Here is an 18,540-nt window from a genome sequence, read left to right on the forward strand (position 1 = left end):
GGACCCAGTGGACCTTGTCCCAGGGCGGGGATCATGGTGGCCACCTGAAACTCCTTACCGACCAAACAGGGTTGGGGCACGCCTTAAGGGGTTGCAGGGGTCCGGATGCTCACCACGCAGGTTTTGGAGTCCTCAAGTCCCGACCAGAGTTGCCAAAATCTGTAACCGAGCAAGGGTTCTTGTCCTGTCCTATTAGCCAATCGAAATAAGATGGACACCACACCACCAGTTGCAAGGGAAACAGAAAGTGGAAATTTATTGCCTGTGCAGACAAAGAGCAACACGGGGCCTGATGACCATAAGGCCACGTGCTCACTGTTTGAGGGGGTTGGGGGAGCTTTTTTTTCCAGTGGCATCTGAGGGTTGGGTTTGGTGCCTGTAACTCTTCGCCCTTTGCCCTCCCATGTCCACATTTGGAAGTCTGAATGTTGAATCATGTCCATGATGTTCAGGTCCAAGGACAGATTGAGGACACAGCTCTTCAGGTCCTGCACATGCACCAAAATCTTGGTTCGCGCATGCGTGGGCTTCTGGCACCAAATTGAAACTATGATTAAAGCTGTAGCGTGGTCAGGCCAAACCACGGTTAGAGGCTGTGGCTTGGTGGGCTGCGGGGAGGGGACCATGGTACAGTGAGGGGAGGTCTCGGTGGAGGCTTCAGAGGCACCTTGGCAGAAAGGCCTGGTGAACTTTCTGACAAGTCAGTCACTGAAAACTCTGGAACACAGTTCTACTCTGGCACACATGGGTTGCCACGTGTTGGAATCGACTACCACTCGCTAACTGGCCCTGAGGGTTACAGCTTTATTATTTTCCATTATTTGATAATCTTTGTCTCTCAGTGCATGTTTAGAAAACCGATTGTTGCCTAGTGATTTGTAATATTCTGTTTATATTGACTATCCAGAACCTCAGTGTTTATTTTTTCTTCCATCAAATATGTTTTGATTTTTTTCCTTTTTAAGTATATATATATATATATATATTTTTGAAATAATATTTTATTGTATTTTAGGTAGAAGTTTACACAGCAAATTAGGTTCCCATTTAACAATTTATATACAAATTGTTCTGTGATGTTGGTTACATTTTTCACAGTGTATCAGCATTCTGGTTATTTCCATTCTGTTTGTTCTGTTCTCATTAATCTAGCTTCCCTGCCTTTCTTTACCATCTCATCTTTGCTTTAGGGTAAATGTTGAACGTTGTAGTTGATTGTTTAAGGGAGCACAGTACTCATGGGTTATATATTGTTTATTTTATAAGCTGTTTTGATTTTTAAGGTGAAAATATTTTAGTCCAAAGAGGTGAGTGACTTGCCAAAGTTCTGTAGCAAATTAGTGGCAGAACCAGAATCAGAACTCCTTTTCTCCCTCCAGGTTCAATACTCTTCCTATGATCCATTATGGTGGTAATTTGTGTGACAGGCTAAGTCCTACCTGATAGCCGGATATTTTAAGTAATGTTCTGTTTATAATTCTAACACAACAAAAACAGTTTTGATGGCCTCCTAGAGCTGTAAGAGAATTGTTAGATTTGTGTTTTATTATCTTTGTAACAGGAATTAGAGTATTGAAGTAGCATGAAGACAAGCAGCAGGAAGAAGGGGAAGCAAGGAACTTGAAGCCAAATTTAATTCTTCCCGTTTCCTTTTTTAGGTTCCTTTAAAACAGGGCAGAAGTCTTATGGATTGGATTCGACTGACTGAAAGTGGAAAGGACCTAACAGGATTGAAAGGAAAGTTAATTGATGTAACTGAAGAAGAACTCAAAAAACACAACAAAAAAGATGATTGTTGGATATGCATAAGAGGTAGGTGGTATTTCTTAGGTACTTCAGAAAATATTGATTGTGCTTTCAAACTATAATGCTATATAACTCCTTGATCGTGTTATTTGGTGATACAGTTTGCCATTAGATAACAAGAATATGTGTTTTAGTGGACAGTAAATGATAAAATTTTGACTTAGGATAGTATTTATTCCTTACCTAATAATTTATGTTCTGATTCAGAAAACAGTGAACTTATGAAATGAAAATTTTTTTCTAGCATCTCAGTACTGAATTCCCTTTGAAAGGAAACAAATATCCAAACATACAGTTTATATCGAGTAACTTCCCACCTCAGTGCCTTGTAACAAAATTCTGTCAGGGGAAAAAAATTATTTCTGAGAATCTGGAGTAAATCAGAAAACCCTGCATTAAAGATTCTTTCCTAAGAACCTTCAGTTTACACTTGCAGCAGTTTTTATTGTTATTTACTGTATATGTCTTAGCAAGACTAGTTACCTGATTTTTCAAGCCTGTAGTAAATTAGAAGTCCCACTAGAAATGGGTGCATAGAAAGGGGAGAGCAGAGTGATAGGAAGGTAGATAATAAAAGCAGACATCGTGCTAGCCAACAACCTGCTGTGTAGGAGGGGAGCAAAAATCATGAAGAGAGTATAGAACTACACAGTGAGCATCCATAGTGATGCCCTTGAGTCATCTAGATGTGGTTAACTATGACCACTATTTTCTGTCTAAAGAGAAAGGGAAGTGTGTCCTTTATTGCTCAAAGCCACCTCACTTTTCCAGCTAAGTATTTTCTGCTAAACTCGGTGAACTGGAGGTCATTTTCCCAGGAGCATCCCTCAGATGGCCTAGGCTATGGGCATGTTTGAGTTTTGTTTCTACAGTAGAAAGTCGCTTCTCTAGAAAATTCACTTACGTGAACTTTTCATTTCCCAGGCGATATTAGATAAATGAGGCACTATAATACAGTAGTACTATCCTGTTTATTTGATGTATTCATGGGGACTGGGTTGCTGTGTTTGAAAAGTAATATACGTACTTCTCCCAGTTAAATATCTCTTTTGATAGTCTGAATGGTATGGTACCTCTTCTGATAAGGTCATAATTTAATCATAACTTTTAAAAAAGTTTCTGTTGGAAAATGTTCTACTGTGTCAATAATAAAGCTTTTTCCTGCTTTGCAAAAGGAAGATTTTTTTTTTGACAGAATTTGGATTTTTGATTTTGTCAAGAAGCACTCATTCAATTTAGCCCCTGCCCTTTGAGCTTCCACTCTAATAGGTTAGACAAGCGTGAATGAAGGTGTGTTAGACAAGGCTGAATGAAGAATTTGGTAGACAAGACAAGGCTGAATGAAGAATTTGGTAGACAAGACAAGGCTGAATGCAGACTTTGTGCCATAGGAGGGTTACAAAGAAAGTGATATCAGACATGTGGGCTAGGAAAATCAGGGATTCCTGGTGGTGCAGTGATTAAGAGCTTGGCAGCTAACCAAAAGGTCTGCAATTTGAATCTACCAGCCACTCCCTGTGGGGCAGTTCTACTCTGTCTTAGAGGGTTGCTATGAGTTGGAATAGACTCGACGGCAACGGGTTTGGTTTTGGTTTGTTTTTTTTTTTTTTGTGGTGGAGATCAGCCTTGAAGCACTGGACAGACTGTCAACAGGAAATGATTAGGGAGTGTATCCAAGTAGAGGAAAAGGCTGAAACAAAGGTGCAGACATAGAAAAGCTTGAGGTATGTTCTGGGATTTAGTTTATCTGTTGCAGAGTTATAAGAAAGAAGACTGGAAAGGCAGGCTAGGTCAGATTGTGGAGGACCTTGAAAGCCAGACTGAGAGAAGTATGTTCTTAATTTAAGTGGCATTGTGATCTTGTGTGTGTTGTGTGTGTGTGTGATCTACTGGAGAGATTTGAATGTAGGCACAGCGTGAGCAGAGCATACCTTGGAAAAATAAATTTGGTGGTAGGTGCGGAGTGTATTGAAACGAGACAAGGAAAGCATTTGACTCATTACAGTAGTATGTACAGGTGGTAATAGGAGCTGAACCAGGATATTGACAGACAGCAGAAAGTAGGATGAGTGTAAGATGAACAGAGTACTGGCAATTTCTGACATGTCCCCAGATGGAAATTAAAGAAAGCACATGACCAAATGTAATTGTCTTTTTCTTCGTAAACCAAAACCAAACCAAACCCGTTGCTGTTGAGTCAATTCTGACTTATTAGCGACCCTATAGGACAGAGTGGAACTGCACTATAGGGTTTCCAAGGAGTGCCTGGTGGATTCAAACTGCTAACCTTTTGGTTAGCAGCCATAGCTCTTAACCACTACGCCACCAGAGTTTCCTTTTCTTCATAGTGGTCCTAATTTAAAATACCTCCGATAGCTCCTTAAAGGAGGAACGTGTGCTAACTTTAGCTTTGAATATCAGAGATCTGTTAGGAACCAAGTTTTAATCAAAGCTGTACTGAAGCATGGTATCTTTTTTTTTTTTTCTTTTGTTAAATATTAATTTCTTCATTTTCTAACAACTGCTCTGTTTTTAGATCAGCTTTTAATACAACTGATAAGGTTGAGGCAGGAAAATGAATTCTTTAAGAAACCTTAGAAAATGTACAATTTAATGTGGTTTTTATAATAATATTTTGGGTACTACTTTCTTTTTTGAGTATGTAGCAGCAGTTTTGCTTCATCTTCAAGTATGCTGAGCCTGCTCGTGTTCCTAACAATGATGACATGGAAAGAGCACTTGGCTGGCAGCAGGCCCTCTCTGAACCTCAGGTCTCTCTCCACAGTAAAACATGGGTGTTGGCCTGGAATGATTTCTAGGGCAGGTATATATGGAGTCCCTAATTTGTCTATTTTATTCCCACCATTTTCTGTAAAGTAGGTAATTATTATAACACAGGAAGAATTAGTTGTCTGGAAATTTGAGAGAATGGGAAAGTAGTGCTTTGTCAGAAATATTACTGAATTTAACATTAATTCATGCTTTTGTTGGAAACCCTAGTGACGTATTGGTTAAGTGCTACAGCTGCAAACCAAAAGGTTGGCAGTTTGTATCCACCAGGCGCTCCTTGGTGAATACTGGTTAAGTCAGGCTCACTCAAGATAATCTTCCTTACTTACAGTCAGCTGAATAGACACTTTACATTTGCTTTGCAACAGCAGCACCTCCATTAGTGTTTGATTAAATAACTGGGAACTGTAGCCTTTGTAGCCTCGCCAAGTTGACATATTAAAAAAAACCACCACGGGGAGTATTCCCTCCTTTTTTCTGGAAGACCTTGTGTAAAACTGTATCCCTACCCCCACCTCAGATGTTTGCTGGAATTTATCTGTGAAGTCATGTATTTTCTTTGTCGGGAATTTTTTTTTTTTTTTTCAGTTGTGCTTTAGATGAAGGTTTACTGAACAAATAGTTTCTCATGAAACAATTAATACACATATTGTTTTGTGACATTTGTTGCCAACCTCACCATGTGTCAACACTCTCCCCTTCTCGGCCTTGGGCTCCCCATTTCCATTTGTCCAGCATTCCTGACCCCTCCTTTCCTTCTTGTCCTTGCCCTGGGCTAGTGTGCCCATTTAGTCTCATTACATGATTGAGCTACGTATATTATTGTTCTATGGGCCTGTCTAATCTTTGGCTGAAGGATAAATCTGAAGAGTAACTTCTCAGGGTTTCTCCAGTCTCTGTCAGACCAGTAAGTCTGGTCTTTTTTTTTTTTTTTTTTCTTTTTTTAAATTGTACTTTAGATGAAGATTTACAGAATAAACTAGCTTCTCATTAAACAATTAGTACACATATTGTTTTGTGACATTGGTTGCCAGCCCAACAACATGTCAACACTCCCCTTTTCAGCTTTGGGTTCCCTATTACTAGCTTTTCTGTCCCCTCCTTCCTTCTCGTTCTTGTCCCTGGGCTGGTGTGCTCATTTAGTCTCATTTTGTTTTATGGGCCTTTCTAATCTTTGGCCAAAGGGTGAACCTTAGGAAGGACTTCATTACTGAGCTAAAAGGGTGTCTGGGGGCCATACTCTGAGGATTTCTGCAGTCTCTGTCAGACCAGTAAGTCTGGTCTTTTTTTTGCAGGTTAGAATTTTGTTTTACACTTTTTTCCAGCTCTGTCTAGGACCCTCTATTGTGATCCCTGTCAGAGCAGTCAGTGGTGTTGGTAGCTGGGCCCCATCTAGCTGTGCTGGACTCAGTTTGGTGGAGGCTGTGGTGGTTGTGGTCCCTTAGTCATTTGGACTAATCTTCCCTTTGTGTCTTTGGTTTTCTTCATTCTCCCTTGCTCCAGATGGGGTGGGACCAGTGGAGTATCTTAGATGGCTGCTCACAAGCTTTGAAGACCCCAGACACTACTCACCAAAGTAGGATGTAGAACATTTTCTTTATAAACTATGTTATGCCGGTTGAGCTAGATGTCCCCCAAAACCGTGGTCCCCTGCCCTCAGCCCAATCACTCGATCCCTCAGGGAGTTTGGATGTGTCTGTGAAGCCTCCATGACGTTCCCTTGGTCAAGTTGTACTGACTTCCCCAGTATTATGTACTGTATTACCCTTCACCAGAGTGACCACTTGTCTGTTGTCTATTTAGTGTTTTTCCCTCCCCTTCATTGCAACCATCAAAGATTGTTTCTTTCTGTGTGCACACCTTTTCATGGGTTTTTATAATAGTGATCTCAGATGGTATTTGTCCTTTTGTGATTGACTTATTTCACTCAGCATAACACCCTCCAGATTGTTGTGAGATGTTTAGCAGATTCATTATTGTTCTTTGTGGGGAACTTTTTGATTAGAAATTTAATTTTTAAAAAGCATATAGTGCTATTTAAATTTTCTGTTCTTCTTGTGTCAATTTTTACCAGTTGTGTTTTCAGTGAATTTATTTTGTCTGAGTTGTTGAATATATTAGCATAAAATTGTTTATAATATTCCCTTATTATCTCTTTAATTTAGGTATTTAGCCTCTGTAGGTTCTGTAGTACTCTTTCTTCTGTTTTTCTTGCATCAGAAAGACATTCCTTTCAAAGGCATCTTTCTTTCTAAGATATTTCTGTTCTAAAGCTAGTCCCTTTGTGCTCTTGTGAGCCCTCACTAGCTACCTCTGTAACCTTGAGCCTATTGCTTATGTTGCATTCTTTTATATCCTCAGTTCTTTCTTTCTTTAACTTCCAGTAAATATAAACAGGTCAGTTTAGTGCGAAGATTGCATATGCCTGATAACAAAGGTTCAAAATACATGAAGCAAACATTAATAAAATTGAAGAATGAAATAAAAATCTACAATCACAGTTGGGTATTTTAACATCCTCTCTCAGCAATTAATAGAAGAACTAGATAAGAAGCAAAAAAACCCACTGCTGTCGAGTCAATTCCAACTCATAGTGACCCTATAGGGTAGCATAGAACTGTCCCATAGAATTTCCAAGGAGCACCTGGTGGATTTGAACTGCCAACCTTTTGGTTAGAATCAGCAGACATAAAATAATGAAAATAATGTGCAGTTTCTCTACTCAACACAAGATGGCAGAGTAGCTACAGTACTTATACAGACCTTTGTAATGCAGTTAAATACACCATGATTATACTGTGTGAACATACTTTTTCCCTTCGTTTATTTAAATAGAGCCTACAAAATAAACAGTGGTAAATAGTTGAAATAAGTAGGAATATTGTGATATTGTGACATAATGTCTGATACATACGTGACAGGCATTAATTTTTGTTGAATGAATATAGAATGGGGCTTTGGAGTTAAATCTGTGTTTGAATTTTAAGACAAAAAATATTTTTTAATCCAATTACAAAATTACCTCTTTTACTTGGACAGCAGCTGTCTCTGAATCCCTTTACTCTTAAAATTTATTGAGGACCCGAGAGATCTTTTGTTTATATCTATGTTGATATTTACCTTTTAGAAATTTAAATTAAGAGATTAAAAAAAACAGTTTTAAATTAATTAAAAAAGAATAAACCGCTGTGTATTAAATAACCCTCATACGCTGCTGGTAAGAATGAGCAGTTCTGGAAAAGGTTAAACATAGGATACCATATGACTCAGCAATTTCACCCCTCACTGTGTACCCAAGAGAAATGAAAAAATGTCCGCACAAAAACCTGTACATTTGTGTTCACAGAAACATTATTTATAACAACCAAAAGGTGGTAAAAACTCAAATGTCCATTAATGAAGGAATGGGTAAACAAAATGTGGTATAAATCCAAACACAAAAGGTCACATAGTGTGTGATTCCATTTATACGAAATGTCTAGAATTGGCAAATCTATAAGGTGATTTTATAAAATCTATAAATTTATAAAATCTGTTAATCTATAAGGTGATCGTATAAGGTGATACAGTGGTTAAGCACTTGGCTGCTAAATGACAGGTTGAACCTTTCAGTGGTTCCGTGGCAGGAAAGGCCTGTCTGCGCCCCTAAAGATTACAGCCTGGGAGACCCTATGAGACAGTTCTACTCTGCCCTATAGTGTCACTGTGAGTCGGAATCTACTCCATGGTGCACAACAACAACCACAATAGAGGTGGAAAGTAGGGTTAGTTGTCTAGGGCTGGGGCTAGGGAATGGGACTGGAAGGTGGCTGCTAATGGGTGCGAGGTTTCTTTTTGGAATGATGAAAGTGTTCTAAAATTGACTATGCGATAGTTGTGAAACTAAATATGCTACAGGTTTCTGCAGTAACATGGATTACATTGTTTGAGCTGTACAACCACTCTCACTAATCCTTTTTCAAAATATTCCACCACCGTTAACATACATTCAGTGCACCCTAAGCAAAATCTTACTCTTTCTCCCTCCCTCTCATTCCTGGTACCAACTAATTTTTGGTTTTTATATATTTGCTTGTTTCATATGAGTGACATCATACAGTATTTTTTCTTTTGTGACTAACTTATTTCACCCAGCCTAACGTTTTCTAGGTTCATCCATGTCGTAGCATGTATCAGGACTTCATTTCTCTTTATGGCTGAGTAATATTCCACTGTATGTATATGTCACATTTCGGTTATCCATTCATCTGTTGGTAGGCATTTTGGTTATTTCTACCTTTTGGCTGTTGTGAAAAGTACGGTGATGAACACTGATGTACATGTGTCTGTTTGCATAGCTGCTTTCAGGTCTGTTAGGTGTATGCCTTAGACTGGAATTGCTGGTCACAGGATAATCCTTGGTGTAGGACCGAGCATTGTTTCCTTCTGTTGTACATAGGGTTGCTCTGAGTCAGAACAGACTCTATGGTACCTAACAACAACCACAACATGGTAATCTTACGTTCAACTTTTTATGGAACTGCCAAACTATTTTTCACAGTGACTGTACTGAAATGGTTTATACTCTTTTAATGTCATTAGTGACAAGAATCTGATAGGAGGAGTTGCTTCTCCTGCTGACTTTGTTGTTGTTAGGTGCCATTGTGTTGGCTCCACCTCCTACCGACCCTATGCACAACAGAACGAAACGCTGCTCAGTCCTGTGCCATCATCACAATTGTTGCTATGCTTGAGCCCATTGTTTGTAGCCACTGTGTCAGTCCATCTTATTGAGGGTCTTCCTCTTTTTCCCTAACCCTCTACTTTACTGAGCATGATGTCTTTCTCCAGGGGCTGATCCATCCTGGTAACATGTCCAAAGTATGTGAGACGTGGTCTCACCATCCTTGCTTCTAAAGAGCATCCTGGTTGTACCTCTTCCAAGACAGATCTGTTCATTCGTTTGGCAGTCCATGGTGTATTCAATATTCTTTGCTAATACCACAATTCAAAGGCATCAATTCTTCAGTCTTCCTTTTTCATTGTCCAGATTTTGCATACATATGAGGTGTTTGAAAACATCATGGCTTGGATCAGGCGCACCTTAGTCCTCAGGTGGCGTCTTTGTTTTTCAACACTTTAAAGAGGTCTTTTGCAGTCGATTTGCCCAGTGCAATGCATCTTTTGATTTCTTGACTGCTTCTTCATGGGTGTTGATTGTGGATCCAAGTGCAATGAAATTCTTGACCTCAACCTTTTCTCCTTTTGTCATGATGCTGCGTATTGGTCCAGTTGTGAGGATTTTCATTTTCTTTATGTTGAGAAGTAATCCATACTGAAGGCTGTGGTCTTTGATCTTTGTCAATAAGTACTTCAAGTCCTCTCCAATTTCAGCAACCAGGGTCTGTCATCTGCATAACGCAGGTTGTTAATGAGTCCTCCTCCAATCCTGATGTCCCATTTTTCTTCATATAGTCCAGCTTCTCAGATTATTTGCTCACTATATAGATTGAATAGGGATGGTGAAAGGATACAACCCTGACACACACCTTTCCTGAATTTAAACCATGCAGTATCCCCTTGTTCTGTTCGAACGACTGCCTCTTGATCCATGTATGGATTCCTCATGAGCACAATTAAGTGTTCTGGAATTCCCATTCTCTGCAATATTATCCATAATTTGTTATGATCCACAGAGTCGAATGCTTTTGCATAGTCAATAAAACACAAGTAAACATCTTTCTGGTATTCTCTGCTTTCAGCCAGGATCCATCTGACATCAGCAATGACATCCCTGGTTCCACATCCTCTTCTAAATCTAGCTTGAATATCTGGCAGTTCCCTGTTGATAAAAGCAGCTGCTTTTGAATGATCGTCAGCAAAATTTTACTTGCATGTAATGTTAATGATATTGTTCAATAATTTCCGCATTTGGTTGATCACCTTTCTCAGGAATAGGCATAAATATAGATCTCTTCTAGTTGGTTGGCCAGGTAAGCTGTCTTCCAAATTTCTTGGCATAGATGAGCGAGCACTTCCAGCGCTGCATCCGTTTGTTGAAACATCTCAGTTGGTGTTCTGTCAATTCCCAGAGCCTTGTTTTTCGCCAGTGCCTTTGGTGCGGCTTGGACTTCTTCCTTCAGTCCCCTGGGTTCCTGATCATATGTTACTTCCTGAAATGGTTGAATGTTGACCACGTCTTTTTGGTATGGTGACTGTGTATTCCTTCCATCTTCTTTTGATGCTTCTTGCATCGTTTAATATTTTCCCCATAGAATCCTTCAATATTGCAACTCAAGGCTTGAATTTTTTCTTCAGTTCTTTCAGCTTGAGAAATGCTGAGAGTGTTCTTCCCTTTGGTTTTCTATCTTCAGGTCTTTGTGCATGTCATCATCGAGCTGCCCTTTGAAATCTTTTTTTCAGCTGTTTTACTTCATCATTTCTTCCTTCTGCTTTAGCTACTCGACATTCAAGAGCAAGTTTCAGAGTGACATCCATTCTAGGTCTTTTCTTTCTCTCCTGTCTTTTTAATGACTTCTTACTTTCTTCATGTATGGTGTCTTTGATGTCATTCCACAACTTGTCTGGTCTTCAGTCATTAGTGTTCAGTGCGTCAAATCTGTTCTTGAGATGGTCTCTAAATACAGGTGGGATATACTCAAGGTCGTACTTTGACTCGTGGACTTGTTCTGATTTCTTCAGTTTCACCTTGAACTTGCACATGAGTAATTGATGGTCTGATCTGCAGTTGGCACCTGGCCTTGTTCTGATATAGTATTGAGCTTTTCCATCGTGTCTTTCCATAGATGTAACTGATTTGATTCCTGTGTATTCCATCTGGTGAGGTCCCTGTGTATAGTCGCCATTTATGTTGGTGAAAAAATGTATTTGCAATGAAGAAGTCATTGGTCTTGCAAAATTCAATCATTCGATCTCCAGCGTCATTTCTATCACCAAGGCCATATTTTCCAACTACTGATCCTTCTTCTTTGTTTCCAACTTTCGAATTCCAATCGCCAGTAATTATCAGTGCATCCTGATTGCATGTTTGATCAATTTCAGACTGCAGATGTTGGTAAAAAGTTTCAGTTTCTTCAGCTGTGGCCTTAGTGGTTGGTGCATAAACTTGAATAATAGTCGTTTTATTTTTTAGTCGTATTAACTGGTCTTGCTTGTGGGCGTATGGATATTATCCTACCACTGACAGCATTGTACTTTACGATAGATCTTGAAATGTTCTTTTTGATGATGAATGCAACACCATTCCTCTTCAAGTTATCATTTCCAGCGTAGTAGACCATATGATCTGTCCAATTCAAAATGGCCAATACCAGTCCCTTTCAGCTCACTAATGCCTAGGATATCGATGTTTATGTATTCCAGTTTATTTTTGACGATTTCCAATTTTCCTAGATTCATACTTTGTACATTCCAGGTTCTGATAATTAATGAATGTTTGCAGCTTTTTTTTCTCATTTTGAGTCATGCCACATCAGCAAATGAGGGTCCCGGACTCTACTTTGACGAGGCAGCTCTTCCCGAGCCGTATTTTGGGAGCCTTCCAATCTTAGGGGCTCATCTTCAGGCACTGTATCAGACATTCTTCTGCTGCTGTTCTTAAGGTTTTCACTGGCTAATTCTTTTCAGAAGTAGACCACCAGGTCCTTCTTCATAGTCCGTCTTAGTCTGGAATCTCAGCTGAAGCTTGTCCACCATGGGTGACCCTGTTGGTATTTGAATACTGATGGCATAGTTTCCAGCATCACAGCAACACACAAGCCCTCATAGTATGACAAACTGACAAGAGGCATGGGGGTCTGTTGACTTCAGTCAAAGTGAATTTTAGGTAATAGATTGAAATGTGTCCCTCTAAAATGTGTGATGACTTGACTGGGCTATGATTCCCAGTATTTGTGATTGATCACCATTTTGTCATCTGATGTGATTCTTCTATGTGTTGTAAATCCTGCCTTTATGATGTTAATGAGGCAGGATTAGAGGCAGTTATGTTAATGAGGCAGAACTCAACCTACAAGATTAGGTTATATATTGAGTCAATCTCTTTTGAGATATAAAAGAGAGAAGCTAGCAGAGAGGAAAGGGACTTCATACCACCAAGAAAGAAGAGCTATCTGGGAGCAAGTGTGTCCTTTGGACCCGGGGCTGCTGTGCTGAGAAGCTCTCAGACCTGGGGAAGATTGATGACAGGGACCTTCCCCCAGAGCTAACAGAGAGAGAAAGCCTTCCCCTGAAGCTGGAACCCTGAATTCAGACTTCTAGCCTCCTAAACTGTGAGATAATAAACTTGTTTGTTAAAGCATCCATTTGTGGTATTTCCATTGTAGCAACACTAGATAACTAAGATAGTAACTTAACTATGTTTTGTCTGATTTCTACTGACATTGACATCCCTGTGTGTATGGAAACCTTAGAAACAGGAGCCTCAAGCTAGGAAAATGTGGGGCACTCTGTTTCCTGGTGCTCTTTGTAAGAATTCAGAGCAATCTCAGCATTTGTACCACTCCTGGTTTTTCTCCCTGCCCTGGTTGCCAGCCGGAGGAGAGGGTGGGGTAGATTAGGGCATCTCCCACCCATTTCTGCCCACTGGTAATATGTTTAATGTGAAAATACCTCCCATCTTTCCCTTATTTTCCCTTAAAAAATTACCATGAGTATTTTCCCTTGACAATAAATAGTCTTCTAAGTTTTATGGTGGGTTAGTATTCATTCATGTGAATGAGTTTGAATTTCACTTTTACCACAACAATGTATATGCTCTTTGAACAGACACTCTTGAGCTTCCATTTCCGTATATATAAGAATAGGATTGATAATAACTGTTTCCCAGGATTGTTAGGATTTAATGATATTACATTTATGAAGAAACCAATTACATAGCGTAATAGTTTTCAGTAAATCCTGGATTTCATTTTTCCCATCGTGCAACAACTTCTCAGCGTAATTTAGGGATTTATTTAATGTTTTTGATCCCTGAGTAAAAACAAAATATTATTGCAAGTTTTATATCTCTGTACCGTGAAAATTACATTTGATATGATGTGTACATTATCATTACAGATGTGAAATTTCAAGTCTTCAGTCAGAGCCAGTAACTTCAAACCTATGGCTAGCCAGCTACTATTAAAAACCTAAAGATTGTCCTGGTAGTTGACCGCTTGTTAATGTTGTTTTATGGAAATAAGGTGACATGGGAAATATCACAAACACAAGGTTTAAGCTTCTAAGTCATTTGGGGGCCCCGCAGGGATGATTAAGATCCAGACTATATACCTGTTCTCCTGCCTTGCTAGTTGAGAGTGTGATCCACACTGGCATCAAGTAGGAGCTTGTTAGAAATGAAGAATCTTGGGTCCCATCCCAGACCTATTGAAACAGAATCTGCGTTTTAAGAAACACTGTTCTAAGGGTCACACTATTAATTTATTTATCTTGGTAGTTTGAGTTCATCTTTTTATAAGTTAGAATATCAAAAAATCACGTGTAAGGTCCTTGTTAGCTTTCTCATAGCAAGTGCATCATTGTTTTGTGTTTTACTATTATGCCCTTCCCACATATGCTGTGGGGAAAATAGGAACATGCAAATGAAGAATGTTTCTGCATATTGGTAAATTATCCTATCTATTATGTGATCAGTGCCCCCTATACAAGGACTCATGCTTCTTCACAATATCAGGGGAAAGTTTCTCCTTTTTAAAGAACTAACAAAAAAATTAAAAAAAAAAAAAATCAGATTATAAGACAGCTGTTATTAGTGTCTCTTTTGGCTTTGGCATCTTGTAAGTTCAGGAACAACATTTAATGCTCCATCACAATAACACTGTTTAGCTAGCTTAGGCAGCTAGTACATTTTCTTCTACATATTTTGATTTTTTTTTTTAATTTCATACTCTTATACAAAGTTAAAGGTAAATATTTAATTTTAAGTATCAGCAACAATTGGGGGTTTAAATTATAAAGAAATGAATTTAAAAATTATACACGAAAAACTATAGGTGGTGTTTGCCAAGATGGAAAGAACTCGTTATGTGTAAAATGGGAACTTTAGTTTTCAGATACAAAAAAGGAATTGATCCTTGAACTAAGCTTTTAAAACAGTGGTAAGCTCCTGGACACTGAAATGTTGAAGCAGTTGCTGGATGGCATTCTCTCCATCGACACTGGGAAGGTGAATCCTGCGCTGGTTGAGAAAAAAAAAGCCACGCTAAATTTAAATTGCTTTTTGAGTTCTCCCATTCTTAAGGTTTTATCCTTCTGTGACTGAATTGACAGTATAAATTTCTGACAGTAAAAAATTCTAAGTGGTAATTTTAAAATAGGTAATTTTTCTTCGAAGAACTCATTTGAGAACCCAGAGTTCTAGACATATAATACAAAAAAGACGATTTTATGTGAAAAGTATTAGAACAAATACGACCAGTACATTTTGTAAAGAAACGCTGTGTAGCTGTTGCTCTGAATGTGTGCTTTCAGTTGTGCTGCAGCCCTGCTGGAATGACTTAGCTGTAAAGTGTATCCCTAAATATTGCTAGGGCATTTAAAAATTATTTCTTTAGGTATTGGAGTAGATCTTCCTCATACAAATGCTGTGTTTTAGTTTTAATAAGTTGCTTTATCTAACAGTATTCAATCTTGTGTCTACTCCAAGTTAGAGTTTAAAAAACAAAACAAAAATAAATTAACATAAAAAGATATACGTGTGTGTATGCGCGTGTGTGTGTGTGTATATATATGTATATATTTATATGGAGCTCTGGTGGCACATTGGTTAGGCACTCAGCTGCTAACCAAAATGTCGGTGGTTTGAACCGACCAGTGGCTCCGTGGTAGAATGATGTGGCAGTCTGCTGCTGTAAAGATTCTAGCCTTGGAAACCCTATGGGGTAGTTCTGCTCTCTCCTGTAGGGTTGTTATGAGTCAGAATTGACTCGATGGCAGTGAGTTTATAGTAAAACTTATGTATAGTGAAACCTGCTAAAGCTGGAACCTGTCAGAGAAGGAAAACTCAAATGTTTTCCGCTAAAACAAGCAATGGAAAAGTAAGATTATCCTGTCAAAGGCAGAAAACTTGCAAGACCCAAAAACACAGCACAGTCTCTTCGAGTTTCTGCTCTCACAGGTTTCAGTGTGTGTGTGTGTGTGTGTATATATATCCCCAGCCTGAATCCCACTCTGCCACTGATGGTCATGCATGTAATTGATCTAAAAGCTGTAAGAGAACCTTGCTCACAGCCCAGTTTTTACACCATTCAGGTTCAGAATTGGTGTCTCATGAATCTACTCCTTCCCATTTTTCTTCTTAATGTTATTAGCATTTAGGTTTTATAGAATTTATTAATAGACTACCATCAAATTGTGATTAGGTCTGTTCATAAATATTATTTATTTCTACTTAATGGACAATCAGATGCTCAAATCTGCCATACCTGAGCGATTGGAGATATAGGAAGAAGTTGATAAAATTTTGTCACTGCAAAATTTGGAAGGTTGCAAATTTAGTTTCTAAAATTCCAGTGGTAAGAACTCACAGGAGGCCAGAACTTTGCGCATGAGCGATTAGCTTTCTAAAAGCCATGTGTAGTACAAATAGCATATAATAAAGCACAAAAGAAAAGTATAAAGTCAGCATCTTTTCATTTTTCTTCTGCTGCGTTCAAGGGTCCAAATTTTAGGAAGTGCTTTTGGAAGAGAAAGATGGAAGGTAATAGGAGGGAGAGAAAGAGGAAAGAAAGAGTGAACATCAGAGGAAATGCATCAGATGCCTTTTGGGGTTGGGTTTAAATTCTGTAACTTGAAAATTACTAACACCACCAAGTGTGATTGGATCTGGCATATCTTGGACAGGGAAGCTATCTAACAGTCTTAATTACTTTTAGTGAGTGTAGTGAGGGTGGAAAAGTTCTTCAGCTTCACGGAGTATCTTAGTCATCTAGTGCTGTCATAACAGAAATGCTACAAGTGGATGGCTTTAACAAAGAGAAATTTATTTTCTCACAGTCTAGTAGGTTACAAGTCCAAATTCAGGGTGTCAGCTCCAGGGGAAGGCTTTCTCTTTCTTTTGACTCTGGAGGAAGGTCCTTGTCTTCACAGTCTTCCCCTCGTTGAGGAGCTTCTCAGGCGCAGGGACCCCGTGTCCTTTATCAAAGGTCGCGCTTTGCTCGTGGTGCTGCTTTCTTGGTGATATGAGGTCCCCTGTCTCTGTGCTTGCTTCTATCTTTTATATCTCAAGAGATTGCCTCAAAACACAATCTAATCCTGTAGGTTGAGTCCTGCCTCACTAATGCAACTGACAGGCATCCTCCCTCATTAACATTATAGAGGCAGGATTTACAACATATAGGAAAATCACACAATACTGGGAATCATGGCCCAGCCCAATTGATATACAGATTTTGGGGGAACATAGTTCAATCCGTGACACAGAGCGATTCTAGTCTTATTGTAAAGGAGGGTAAGACTATTGAGAGGATGATGTCCAATCTGAAAAACTAAGGGACAGCAAAGAGCACAGGTGTTATGTTCCAGGCTTCATTTTTTTTGATCAGGGATAACTATTCAAGCTGTCTATCTTTCAGCCTATTTTTTGAACATATGAAATTCTATCAGAAGGTTGCATGGTCGGATGTTGTAGATTTTCTGTTCTTAAGAAACTCTAGAACTCTAGTTAAGATTTGTTTGGAAGCTATCCTCGGTTTTAAAAAGCCTGTTGGGAATAATTCTGATCCTAATCAGTACCTCTGACATTTGTGATCTGTGAATTTTGGAGCATTAAAATTCCTTCTAAATTTGGTGGGGCAGGCAAAAGGAGCGGATTCAATCAGGTTTTTAATTTTTGGGGGGGCGGGGTTATGTGCTTTCAGACTTGTTTGTAGTACTGGTATAAGAGAAATTCTGTGAACTTCAATTTGTACCTGTCTTTAAGAGACTTTTTTTTTTTTTTTTAAGAGACTTTATACTGAAATTTAGACTGCTTGGTTATTATCTAAAACAAAACTGGTGGAGAAATTACAGCACCCTTCATGGTATGATATTCAACATCTTCTTGCCCTCTGAGATTATGAAACAGAATGAAAATTTTAAGTTATCTAAATTCATGGAAGTTGTTATATAAAAAAGGGAGAGCCCTGGGTATAAGAAGTCTCACTGTATGCATGAGCTGTCTTTAGGGCTAGATTTGTCTACTGTCTAGTTTTCAAGTAAAAGATTAAAAAGCAACTCACTTCTTTGGGAATGCTATCTATTGAGATATTCTGCTGTATTTGGCATTTCCTATTCCTTGTTTTTAAAAGATAAAAATTAAGTATACTTAAAATTATGGACAGATGAAATAAAAATATTTTGGTAGGCAAAAATTTTATTAAGATCTAAATAATAAGCTTTGTTCCTTGGGTAACTGCAGAGAATAACTGGGTTTTCTTCACAAAGCAGTCCTAAGTGGTCTAGTCACCATTTGCTGAGCCTTTGCTGAGATGGTCAGACAGATAGATGTGAACTCAATTTTTTTTTTTTTTTTAAATCAGATTCTCTTGCTATAACAGTAAAGTATGCTTTAGTGGAAATTTATTGCTGAGTGCTGTGTGTGTATACTTTAAAAATTATATACATAGTGTTTCATTTTTTTGTGTTGGGAGGCAATTTTCTGTGGGTCTTTCACATTTCTTCACATTTTGCAAGCAGAAGCAACTACTGCCTTTGTTCTGGACTATCTTTTCAAGGATGTTTGTTTGTATAATGAACAACCTTGGATGATAGTTTCTCCCTCCTGACAAAGGACAGGTTTGCTTACTGCCCGTTATAAAGTATTTGGGTTTCCTAAGCTCAGGCTTCCTCTCCTTTAGTGCAGCCCATAAGTACAGGTTTTATTAGGCTTTCTTCACATAGCTCTGTGGGAATTGGGGCTCAAGGAACTGATGCAAATACTGATGTTCTAGCTACTTCTATTGCTTT

General features: G+C 38.7%; 1 protein-coding gene across 6 annotated transcripts in view; it reads left to right on the forward strand.

The window, feature by feature from the left end:
• LOC100676385 (cytochrome b5 reductase 4) overlaps positions 1–18,540 on the forward strand; it is a 106,506-nt gene that overhangs the window by 8,922 nt on the left and 79,044 nt on the right. For 5 of the 6 annotated variants that reach the window (XR_010322489.1, XR_010322488.1, XM_064288666.1 and 2 more), the window contains exon 2: positions 1,659–1,812. Coding sequence is in view for 4 of the 6 variants with exons in the window: in XM_064288666.1 (XP_064144736.1) it covers positions 1,659–1,812 (154 nt within the window). In the remaining 2 variants the exon portion in view is untranslated. Of the gene's footprint in view, positions 1–1,658; positions 1,813–6,099; positions 6,173–18,540 lie in introns of those variants that run through there. The other variant, XM_064288668.1, reaches the window with a different exon arrangement.

The sequence above is a fragment of the Loxodonta africana genome, chromosome 1 (assembly GCF_030014295.1).
Source record: "Loxodonta africana isolate mLoxAfr1 chromosome 1, mLoxAfr1.hap2, whole genome shotgun sequence".
In the NCBI taxonomy this organism is placed as follows: domain Eukaryota; kingdom Metazoa; phylum Chordata; class Mammalia; order Proboscidea; family Elephantidae; genus Loxodonta; species Loxodonta africana.